We start from the raw sequence: 12,678 nt of genomic DNA on the forward strand, positions 1-12,678 counted from the left end.
TGCATTATGTCACTTTGCAGAGTAACCTGTTGGTTTTGCTGGATTTTCTTGTTGCGTTACAACCTCCACAATGTTGAGGCCATTGTACATGAGGGAATACCACATAGAAGTGTATGTACAAAGTGACAACAGGCATATAGGACAAAAAAAATACTATACAGAGAAACATCCCAAACCTAAGAAATGTACCGAGTAGCAGTTAAGTACATAGGTGTAACTGAGAAATTCCGTTTGGGTAAGACTAAGACATTTTGTATAGTAAAGAATTATTTGTTTTGTTTTAATTAGAAGAAAACACCTAGAAATTAGGCTGGAAAATCCTCCTTTAGTGGCAGTGACTTATTTTGATATTACCTGGATGTCAGGTTCGTGACTGGCTCAATTGGCAACCTGCTTCCAATCGCATGTGGTAACTGTGGAGCACTAATCAAGATAAATATCACAATTCAACACGAATCATTCTTGCTTATATTTTAGGCGTGGAGAGGAAAAGTTGCCGTCGAACTCCCAGTGCTTTCCACTGATCCTTTTTCCTTAGATCCAGAATAAGCTCCAATAAATGAACCATCTTCATTGAACATCCCGTGCTCCCCTTCTCCATAATCTACCAGACTATCAGCACTTCCAGTGGCTTTAATGTCCCCGTTAATTGACTGGAGGCTGCCTTTCAGCGGCTTTTCATCGCTGTCACTACAAAACAAAGAAATGCCTTTCCAAAAATCTAGCTTTTTAGCACGGAAACTGCTCTTTTACTTGGTCTGGTGCCCCTCCAGGCAGGTCACATGGACCGACCCGACCTCCCCACAGACAAGGCTTTGAGATTATTACAACAATGGTATTGGCTAAAAAGGCAAACATCAATGAAAACTACACGTGTACTTGGGATTTTTTCCCTTTTTTTTCCCCTTGGATGGATAGAAGAAAGTGACTGGGAAAGAAAAGGAAATGCTGGGAAGGATTCGAGGGATCCATTCCAGCAATCAGAGCTGGCGTCAAGTTCTTCAGCACCTTAGAGAAAGAGCCGTTTCCATGTGACAAAACAGAAGGGGATATTCAAGGCCTATTTATTTCATGTTCCTTTTGAGGTTGGTGAACTGATGTAAAGTTATGGGGTGAGGCACCAGCTGTAGGGTGTACCTCTCTGCTTTGTGAGCAGTTGTTTGATTTCAGATGACTACGAAAGGGGCTTTTTTCCCTTTTTTTCATTTGTTCAGCTGTCACCTTACTGCAACTGATGGAGTTTCTCTCTGCTAAAGCGGAGGAACATGGGAAAAACAAAAGCAGAATCCAAGTGTCTGTATCTGCCCATATGCAGTCCATTTTTAATGGCAATTTCACAAAAAATTCAGGGAAAAAAAGGAAATTCCATTGGCCATTCCTCCTAACGGCACCGCAGAAAAAGAACCAAAGCAAACTGACTTTTGACTGAGGGCAATATTTGGGGGGAATTGGAATACATTAAAAGATTACAAAAAAACCCCAACAAATTAGGCCAAATTAGGTACATAATTACTCCATTACATCCCTTGATGATGTCAACTCAGTGTCAAAGCTTTAGTAAAGTTGTCTATGGAAGGACAGAGAAACGCACCTGAACTTTACCTCTTCAGCATGTAATCAATAACATGTTCTATCATTACAGTAAAAATATTAGCTAATTTTCTGCACAAGGCATTTCTATTTACAAAAAAGACAAGTTTTGGGGGAAAGGAGGGGGTCAAAGTTATTAACCTCAGGACTTTCTTACCTTTCTAAATATTTGTCCCATTAGAAAGCATTAAAAATTAAATAAAGATGAAATTATGCAGTAAAAAAAACCCTATTCCAGTACAAATAATGTAGCATTTATAAGTGGAATTTCAACAGAAATTTCAGGCCCTTAAGGCCAGTGACACCAGTTTTCCAGCATGATTCTCACAATGATGTATTTTTTTTGTACCACAGTTTGGTAATATTGTAAGCTTTAGTTCTTTTAAAGCAGCCAAAGTGATTATTTCAGTTCCCCTACAGAAACTTCTGTAGCGAGGTTTGTCTCGTTTTTTGCCGTCTCTGACTGTACTTTAAACTTTTCTTTCTTCCACAAAATGATCACTCCCCATATTACAGCATTTGGAGCGTGACTGGAATTTAGAAACCCACTGAAGACAGAAAAGTCATTCTATTGACTTCAGTGGGCATTGCAGCAGGAACTCAAATTATCATATGTATTTACATTATTCATGCATTCTAATAAAAAAACAAACCAAAACAAAAACCCAAGTGTAAAATAACCACCGATACATCAACATTTACTTTTATCCCAACTTGGATGGATTGAAGTATACTGGATATACCTTTATATTCCTACTATTATCCACTCCTACGAGGTTTGCTTTGAAAATGAAAAAATAGCGTTAATAGCATGCTATAAAAACGTCCTAAATAACGATGACAGCTGGAAACAAACAAAACCCCAACAAAGACAAATGCTTGTTAAAGCAGGTCCTATTTACCTATATTCCCCAAAGATTTCATCTTTTATTGATTGAGCTTCGGGATCTGGATGCAAATCTTCTTTTTCTTTCACTGTACAAATAAAATAAAGCACAGATCATCTACTCCAACCCCTCTGCAGCGAGCAGGGACATCTTCAACTAGAGCAGGTTGCTCAGAGCCGTGTCCAACCTGACCCTGAATGTTTCCAGGGATGGGGCATCTACAGCCTCGCTGGGCAACCAGATTGAGGCTTTAAATATTTATACTTAAATCCTTACTCATTGCTTTGAATTAATTTTAGCAAGGTATTTTGTTGTTAAGCAGTTTGGCTCCCCATGGGAGCGGGGTGGGTTAGTATGTCGAGTAGCAGTTACCAGGTGGAAAGTGAGGAGCCAATCCTGCCAAGAGAGACTCAGAGGTGCAGCTGGTGAAGGACCTTGACTCTAGAGCTGGATTAAATTCTGGAAGATTCAACGAGCACTGTCAAAGGCCTTTGCAAGGTCTCTGCCCAGCACACAGCACCATCTCACCCAGAGCACGGTTTCACTTATATTCATTAGAATCCGTTCTCAGGCTATTTATCAAAAGCTACAAATCTTAATTGGATGTTTCTGCTTGCGGCTTTGCAGCCTCCAGAGATAAGAGCGTGAAGGATGCTTGTTATTAACATGTGAACATAGCAAAAGGACAATAAATCCATTTACCTGAATATTTTCCTCCTTTATTTCTTCTGACAAAGCAAACAGTTAGCAGCAGCAGGGTGAGCAAAGCGATGGCGCACATCAGTCCGATAAACCACCCCTGGGTGGAAATTCCATCGTAAATGCCAGCGTAGGCTTTGCGAAACAGAAGAGGAACGAAAAAGAAGAAAATTAATCAGAGGAAAAGGGCATCACCCAGCTATAACATGACTACATAACATGTACCTCGCCAGATCCTAATTGAATCAGTCTATCACTACTTATTGTGTTCAACTCCAAGAAATGCGAGACAGAAATAAGTCCAGAGCGTGACAGTTTTAGACTTAAGGGGAATGCACAGTCTACAAGGCTCAACACAGACATTTTGGAAAGGGAACTCTGAGAGCAGTTGACTCAAAGGATTAAGGCCAAATAGGAAAGCCAAATGGAGAATTGTTAAGCTCCTCATGCAAACGCAGTTTTTGCGAAAGAAACAAGAGTTAAAACTGCACCCGACACATGCAAAGCGCTGGACTGGCACACTTAAACTGGGTTGTATCACCCTTTCAAAATCGCATAGGAGGGAAATCTGTTTCACAAAGGTTTCTAATTTTTCCAGGCTCTTGGGTGACGAGTAAAGCGCAGCCTCAGCCAAGAGCCACGGATGCGCTTCTGCTCCCCTGGGGTTCAACTGCAAAGGGTCGGCCTCAAAAACGACTGAAAGAAAAATGAGGACTTGGGTACACTTTCACTGCCCGACGTTAAGACGGAACCTCGGCGTTTATTTACATTCAGAATAAAATGTTACCACCTCGAAGGGTTTCGCATCTCACCTCTCCCCCTTGTCTCAATTACATCTTCAAAAATGCTATTGTTATCAACCCAATTCTTAGTCACTAGACGAACTGTATATTCAGTTCCAGGCTCAAGCGCCTCAACGAGGTGGAACTTTTGGGTGGGCTTTACTGCTTCTGAAATCTTGCCGCTGCCTTTACCTATGGAATGTACATATTCAAGTCATATTGATTAATGGTATTCATCGAAGAAGAGGCCTGTGGAATGCACAGTTAAAATAACACACGAATACGACATGCAAGGATTTTTAACATTTGTCATCAGGTAATCTGGTTTTCAAAAGCAGGCAGCGAATTAAAAAAAAAAAATTCCTCCTATTTGACTTTTAATATTGCATCAGATAAAATAAACAGCAGCCTGAAGTAATCCTGATGTTTATGAAGGGGTTTGTTCATTTCCCAGGATGAAAGTTAATATTGATGGGGGATTATGGATCTGCTTTAACTAAGGCGTGCTTAAAAAATTACAACTTGAAATGGGCTTGGCTTTGTACAGATAATCTGGGGTTTGATGCTTCTCCCATTGAACTGAACTCAGCAGGGAAGCACAGACAGCTTGTTATCTGGAAATGGATTCTTACACATCCCATGGAAAAAAATTAACATTGGGATTTGTACTCATTTCTCTTCTGACAGTGATTTTCCATGTCCTTTCAAATGCCACAATGCTTGCACAAAGCACTTTTTCAAAATATAGCTGAAGTTTGCTTTTATATTTACATTTAGGCATTTAAATGTTGCTGACGAGTTTAATATTTGATTAAGAGGTACAAAGGAAATTCCAGTAGCCCTAGTTTTTGAGCCTTTTACTTGCAAAATGCCTACTGCAATTTCCATCTGCATTATGATTGCAGAGCATTAAATAAGCTTTTTTTTTTTGAAATAGCATTTGTGGATAACAGAAGAAAGGACATCTACAGAGTTTAGCAATCGCTGCCTGAACATCAAAAGCCTGTTCGTACAAGCAAATTCAGAACTATGTGTTGACAAAAGGGATCTCTCGAGTCAACCAAAAGGGCACAACACAGGAGCCTGCCTGCCCTTGATGGCAGGAGAGAGGTTTTGAGGGGCTGCACTTAACAAATACAACCCTTTCGTTGTGCTCAGTCACCTAATTCACCTGCTTTATCCAAAGTTGTCTAACTCAGAGATTGAGCACACAATATTATTTGAAAACTACTTGGTCAAATAGCACTGACAGTAAAACAACGCTTGTTAATACTTTAACTAGTAAACAAGCAAAGCAAGAAGCTTTCACAGATTAAGGCTTAGTTGACAGCTGAAAGATAAAAAAAAAAAAAGATTAAGATGAATCCAAGCACAATCAAAGCAGCAGTTCAAGATGAATTTTCCTAGGCAACTATACATGTAGTACAATAAGCAGTTACATTAGTAGACCTTTGGGACCCGGACAGAACACATACAGTAGAAATACTGCTGATACTGAATCACAGCTTATTAGCATAAATTAATCCATCTATCGGTAATTTTTTGCTAAATGAAGTATGTGAAACTGAGCTATAATTTTTAATCAAACTGTCAATTAAGCAACAGGATACCACAGGTCTATTTTAATTAAAAGTTCTAAAATCAAGACATCAGAAACACGTATTTAGCAGGAACACTAGCCATAAAGTAACAAGAATGAATATGAACCTTCAACCCATAGTGTGTTCAACACCACAGAACACTTATGCACGACCTGATAACCGCATGGTTCCATCTGTACACAACACAAGGCTCCTTAGGAAGCATTTCTCCTCAGTTCCTGGTAAGCAAAATGCTTCCCCCTGAGCGTAGCCCATACTTAGGGTTCATTGTGAATTTTCTTCAACCGACTTAACCAGTCCATATCTATCACCTATTTTATTTCCAGCTTGTGCCTGCCTCTTCTTTTTGAATGGTCTGCTCTTCACAGAAGCAGAAAGGGGGAATTGGTACGGTATGCTATGAATTGGTATTTTCTGCCCTGGCACGTAGGGGAGGGAGGGCTTGAGCCCACCCTCACCTGAGACTGGGAATTTACCATTGGCCTTCCAGGCTGCTTAACATCACCTATCCCAAAACACTAAACCAATTTTATCTTTTTTTTTTTCTTTAAAACTCAGCACAGGAATCCAGTGACAGGTGATTAGGAAGGTTCTTTCCATGTGGTTTCTTTCTGGTCTGTGTTACACACGCAAGAGAGCACCTACAGAGGAGAAAGCATTGCTAATTGGGGCAAGTTTTGGTGGTTGGAATAGAAAAAGCAGTGTAGCATCCTGAAAAATAAAAGCAAAGATATACAGATAAGGAAAAGCTCAACATATTGAAAGGTCAGCGAGCTGCAGAAATTAGCTGCAGAAAATTGAAAGCAGTTGGGTTAGGTTTTTAATCTACAATAAGGGAGAAGAAGCATTAGTAATAAAGGCATATCACCAGCACTTCTCATCTTCCCCCCACTATTTATCAGCCATACCAGGGGACTCACATGAACATTAAACACTGAACTGCAATTTTACAATATTCCTACCGGGCTTCAAGATTTATGAGAACAACAGAACACACATTTTTTATAGAAGCTTATGGTGTAAAGGAAAAAACAATATAAACTGCCCCCAAAGACTTCCAAGAGTGCTAGTTCTCCAAAACTTAGCACATCTGTTACAAAACATACTCATATAAAAAAGCTGGCAGTCTAATATCTAAATATTAATTGAGGGCAACTTCTTAATTTACAACCATACCTGTCTAAATACATCTGCTGCAATAAATGGAAAGTTGAACCTTCATTAGTTTTCCTCTACTGCCTGGCTATTAAAAGTGTATAAATATGCAACACAAGTGTCCTTCCTGTTCTTTAGTGCAGGAGCTAATTGTTGATAAGTTTGGAGTATTTTAAGCTATAGACACCAGGAAACCTGCTGTGTGTAAAGTCTATTAAGAAGAACTTGTAGGTGAGTTACTGATCAGCTATTTGTACTGATTGCCATCTGTAGGGGAAATCTGAGCTCAGACAAGAAGCCAGGTTATAGCTCGTTCGTATCTTGCTGCTTCTTTTTTTAGCTCTCTCTGTTGGCTACACTGGGGCAGGCTGACAGAAGAGGAAAAAGGGGGAAAAACAAAAATAGCAAAGACAAACAGCCACCAACGTCCTTCAAATAACCCGAGACAGATAGATTTACCATACTATATTTAACATGCTTATTTTTCTGGCTCAGATCGACATGAGTTGGAAACAGGTTTCATTGGATTCGCTTGGTTGTGAGCAAAAAGGGCATTTTGGGGGGTTTGCTGGTGGCAATATCCGTGGTTACATATGGCTAAGGCAGTTGTATTTTTCCTTTCTCACTGTGCCTGTGGCAAAAAGAGAACTATAGCCATATATTTTGTAACAAATGGTTACTCTCCTCCTCTTATGGTGTGTCATGAAGGTTAGTTCCCTCCGGCGAAGATTTTCAAAAAGCCTGTGGGAGTTACGTGCCAATTGCCACTGAAATATAATGAAACTGGTGAACTACTATTCTCTGGCTTCTCTAGAAAATAAAACTACAGTTGTATGGCTTCCTCTGGATGAATTTTTCATTAAGGCTTGAATTTCTGGACACATAGTAATCATTCTCAACATGTAGTAAGTGTTTAGTAATCCTTCAGAAACACTGGTAGCTCTGGATGAAAAGAAGCTTTGTGTTAAAAAAGGACTGCTATATTAAATTAATTTTTTTTCACTTATGTAAGAACATTATTTTGTATTATGCTTCTGAGAGCTAACGATCATTTGGAAATCGACATTTCCAAGGGGAAAGTTAATTAGTTTGTAGGTCATTTAAGAAATACTACCTGAAAATGGAAAGTTAGAGATAAAACTCATTTTCTAAAGACAGTGTACCTTCCTCTGTGGAATGAAACCAAGACGAAGCAACAAAAATTAAACTTGTAGTCCAATGCAAATATCCTTTTTCCCAGGTTTTTCACAATTGTCCATAGCATTTTATCAACAACTGATCTTTGGCTGTCTATCAGTGCTTCATATCTAAGCTATTTTGCCTATGTTTAACATCTTAGATAAGAAAGAGGCCTTTTCTTTCATTGACTTTGTATTAGTTGCTAATGCCAGTGGTGTTGGGTCATGCCACAAGGCTGCTATAAATGAAAGCTTTCATATCGCTTATTTTGATTTCGCATTAATTCCACTGAGACTGCTTTTAATCCGAGAGACAAATATTCAAGTGTGGTTTTTTCCCTCTGTTCAGTAATTAGACTGAAAGTCTGACAGCTCCACGGACAAGCACCAAGAGCGGTGCTGCTCCGCCGGGAACAGAGAAACAGAGATGGGAGGACGAGACGGTCTCTGTCCATCAGCATCCGTCTTTCGGTAAAGTCACAGAATCATAGAATGATTGGTGTTGGAAGGGACCTCAAAGATCATCCAGTTCCTACTCCCTGCCACGGCAGGGACATATCATATCATAGAATGGCCTAGGCTGGAAGGGACCTTAGAGATCATCTAGTCCAACCTCCCTGTTATGGGCAGGGACGTCACCTCAGCCTATCCCTACAGGCCCTTGTCAAAAGTCCCTCCCCAGCCTTCTTGTGGCCCCTCCAGGCATTGCGAGGCTGCTGGAAGGTCTCCTCGGAGCCTTTGCTTCTCCAGGCTGAATAAGCCCAACTCTTAGCTTGTCCTCATACAAGAGGTGCTCCAGCCCTCTGATCATCTTGGTCGCCCTCCTCTGGACTTTCTCCAACAGCTCCATATGCTTCTTGCGTTGGGGGCTCCAGAGCTGGACACAGCCCTCCAGGTGGGGTCTCACCCAGGCAGAGCAGAGGGGAAGAACCACCTCCCTCACCCTGCTGGTCATGCATCTCTGGATGCAGCCCAGGCTGGGGTTGGCTTTCTGGGTGACAAGCGCACACTGATGGCTCATGTTGACCTTATCGTCCACCGACAGGCCCAAATCCTTCTTCCCAGGACTGCTCTGAACCCATTCACTGCCCAGCCTGCATCTGTGCTTGGGATTGCCTTGACCCGGGTGCAGGACCTTACACTTGGTCTTCTTAAACTTCATGAGGTTGGCCTGGGCCCATCTCTCAAGGCTGTCCAGGTCCCTCTGGATGACATTCCTTCCCTCCTGCGTGTCGACCTCACCACACGACTTTGTGACGTCAGCAAACTTGCCGAGGGTACACTCGATGCCACTGTCCATGTCACCGACATGGTCTTGTGAACCCAAAGCAACGAGCCACTCCCAACAAAAAGCTGAATGGTTCATTCACAGAGGAAGAAGGGAAAGATTATGATCTACCCATTTATCTATACAGGGAGTTACGTTAAGTTAATTGAAAGATTATTTTTTTTTTTACTAAATTCAGTCATTCATGCCACTGCAAACTCATCATCAGGAAATGACTTGCACATAAATTACAAGCTGGTGAAATTATCTTTTACAGCACACCAATTTTCCCCGCACAAACTTGTTTTCAGTTGTGATACATGCATACTCACAAATGCAGATATTAAAAGAGATTGACTTTTCCTTCTCATTTTAGATTACAGTAGCAGGGATAACTATGAATAAAGGAAAGCAACAACAATCAGGCAGATCAACTGTATCAATGATAAAATGTGAACGAACTCATAGCTTCCACCTCAGCATCTCCCTTTCCCTGGCAGAACATACAGCACAGCCTGCAAAGGTGATATTACACCAGCAGAAGCTATTCAAAGCTTTAAAATGAACAATGAAAGCTTTATGTTTTTATTACTAAAACTGGAACATAGTGGATATAAAATCACTGACTCAAAAATCCGAAGAAACTTGGAGTGCTCTATTTTGGACTTTCATTTCAGAGGGCACCACATTTTAGATCTGTCATTTGTGCAGGTCATTTAAAATGATAAACTTTGACTTTTGAAATCACTCCCTTTCTTCAAAAAGAGAGATTGTTTTAATTTTGAGCAATCGCCTTGCTTCCCATACCACAGCTTAAAACCCCAAGAAGGTCACTGAAAAGAGTGATTATATTTTCCAGTCTATCATGTTTAGTTGAAAAATACCCGAACAATTTAGCCAGCAAATAATGACACGAAACTCTAATGGCATCTCAGTGACAGATGCAGTGTCTTAATTTAGACTGGCTTGAGAACCAGCAAGGAGCACACATTAATCGCAGAACTGGACCCTTGCAACTTTTATTAACTGTACTAGTCCATTCTGCGAGCATTTCACCAGAATTAGTTGCTGCTGTGGCCAAAACAAAGTCTTAGGAAAGAAGAGAAGGAATAAAAAAATGGATGGCACCATTATCATCTTTTTCAGCATATCAGGCAGGGTTGCATTTCATAAAAGCTGACAAGGTTATTCAAAGAAGTTATAAGCTTTCAAGTGGCAAAAACACATTATTCTGACTGGAAAACGTAATGAATCAGGTGAAGTTGTATTTTTAGTTTGGAAAAAAAAAGAGTATTTTATTTTCCTTAATGAAAAATAAATTTTAAACCATGCTGGTAGTTACTACTATGTGAGTACCTGCATAGTCCAGTGAGACTGAAGCCTGCAAGACAAAAGAGTTTCTCTATTTGAGAAAATGGATGGTAGTTCATAACTGGATCCTGAACTGGGATGTGATGAGTTTAAAGTGCTTTGCACTTGTTTTACCAGTAACTGAAGAGATTCTGCAACTTAGAAGTCCAACAGGACATTGTACAACAAGGACCATTTTTCTATTTTACACCACCATTGTTCCAGACTGTTATCATTGCTAAAAAAGGTGAAGCCAGGATTCTTCTGCTTATCACATTCTCTTTCTCTTTCCTTGTGGTAAGTGCACAGCAATGGTTTCTGATTAATAGCAAGGATTTGCTCCTCAGTACTGTAGAATTTTCAGACTTGCTGAGCACAGTACATTTTATTTCGTTCCAGCTGAATGTGAAAGATGAGCTATCACATAGTGCCTGAGATTTTCCTTTAAAAGACTGAACATCAGTGTTTTAGGAGAGGGTATAAGTGGCACACAAATGCTCACTTTCAGTCTCTGATATAATAATAAAATAATGGATCAAACGCACTGCAGTCAAGTCTATGTTCACCTGGATTTTCCATGTCAAATACCTGCCCCTAATGCCACTGCCAGCCCCTTATCTTCATGCAAGGGCAGAGTTTGTTTTTATATTACTAAGATTATTCAGAATTTCAATCTTCTGCTTGTGACTAAACGTATTTCACTTATTCTAGTACAGCTTGAAGAGTTGATCGGTGGGAATAGAAACACAGCACAACGAAACAGATACGCTCTACTCTTCCGAAGAGCTGCACAGCTACATTAAAAAGTTCATTGATTGTTCTCATGGAGAGAAAAACAAATTTATTTCCTCTAATTACAAAGGAAATGTCAAGCCTGGAATATCCTCAATAGATTTTTCTATTATTGTTAGAGCTTCTGCGCATAAAAACATATTGCCTATTAACTTACTCCCTTGAGCCATTGTTAGTCCTTCTTCTGTGACCGGCTTCCCACAGCCCTTGACTGTACAAGCCTTCACATAGAATTTGTACTTGGTGCTGGAGCTGAGATCCGAAAGCCTCCAGCTGAGCGTGGAGCGGTTGGTTACGCTGATATCGTTCAGGGGCCCGATTTCATGCGTTTCGTTAACTGAAAGGGAAAAAAAAATGGCCGAGTCAGATCTGGCAGCTAAAGGCTACGAATGTGAAACGTGTCACGCAAGGAGGCACTCTGGTGTAAGCAGGAAGGACGAAGCCAGAATAAGCAAATCTCACCGTCCTGCCAAGTGCTTAAATGGGATTTCTGTCATCCATGCCAATCTCCTCACTACTCGGTAAGCTATTACTGTTCTTAAAAAGCTCTCAGATTCTAGATATGCACATATTGAGTGGGAGGTAGGAATTACTGTCTCCCAGATCATTAAATATATATGAACTTCTTCCTGCTTTGCCTCCAAATGTTGACAAACTTTTGCAAGCAAGTTAACGGAGGGGCTGTTCTGCTTTGCTCTGCTCTGCCTTGGCACAGCTGGCAGCTGAAGGAGGAGTTACCTCTCCCAAATTGCCTAAATAGATGGATCACTCTCTGCCCACCGTCATCAAAAACAAAGATCCAGCCTCCAGCCCCTGCTTGCAAAGGCAACTGGGCAGTTCTGTTATCAGCAGAGGTAAGAGAAAATTACATGGTGGTTTTGTTTGTTTGGGTTTTTTTTTTTGTACATAGGGCACAGTTCATCCTCGAACACCTAAAATACCCTCTGTATTGTCACCACACCTCACAGCTGGTGTGGTGGCAGTCTGGGAACAATATGGGTCTTGTCTGAGATTACCTGCTCAGTCTTCTTCCAGCTACTCAGTTCTTCCATAGGCAAGAAAGACATACCCCCCGTATTTAGTCATTTCTCACTGTGATTACTCAATAACATGACTCCGATGGTAGTGGTCTGCATTTCTGCTGAGGCACTCTATAGGGAGGTGCTCACTGACAGAATGTGAAGATCTGAATACTTGTGGCCAAAGTACTCCCATTCCAAATTATTTTCCATCGAACGAGTTTCACTTCAGTAAAATGCACCTACAATTTATGGGTCTTCTTAACTACTAGGTTAGGAATAAAATTTGGAATTACTAAATAATTTTCACCTATAAATGTGGAATAGGGCACGGCAGCAATGTGAATTTAGATCGGAA

The 12,678-nt window shown here is 40.6% G+C and overlaps 1 protein-coding gene across 1 annotated transcript in view; it reads right to left on the reverse strand.

Annotated features, from left to right (window-relative positions):
- Nucleotides 1-473: 473 nt before the first annotated feature.
- CHL1 (cell adhesion molecule L1-like) overlaps nt 474-12,678 on the reverse strand; it is a gene marked incomplete at its 5' end in the record, with an annotated part of 41,861 nt that continues 29,656 nt past the window's right edge. Inside the window, 5 exons of the mRNA XM_009875175.1 lie at nt 474-690; nt 2,493-2,565; nt 3,180-3,311; nt 3,989-4,150; nt 11,459-11,638. Of these exons, the coding sequence (XP_009873477.1) occupies nt 474-690; nt 2,493-2,565; nt 3,180-3,311; nt 3,989-4,150; nt 11,459-11,638 (764 nt within the window). The remainder of the gene's footprint in view (nt 691-2,492; nt 2,566-3,179; nt 3,312-3,988; nt 4,151-11,458; nt 11,639-12,678) is intronic.

The sequence above is a fragment of the Apaloderma vittatum genome, unplaced genomic scaffold (genome assembly GCF_000703405.1).
Source record: "Apaloderma vittatum isolate BGI_N311 unplaced genomic scaffold, ASM70340v1 scaffold13778, whole genome shotgun sequence".
NCBI classification, from domain to species: domain Eukaryota; kingdom Metazoa; phylum Chordata; class Aves; order Trogoniformes; family Trogonidae; genus Apaloderma; species Apaloderma vittatum.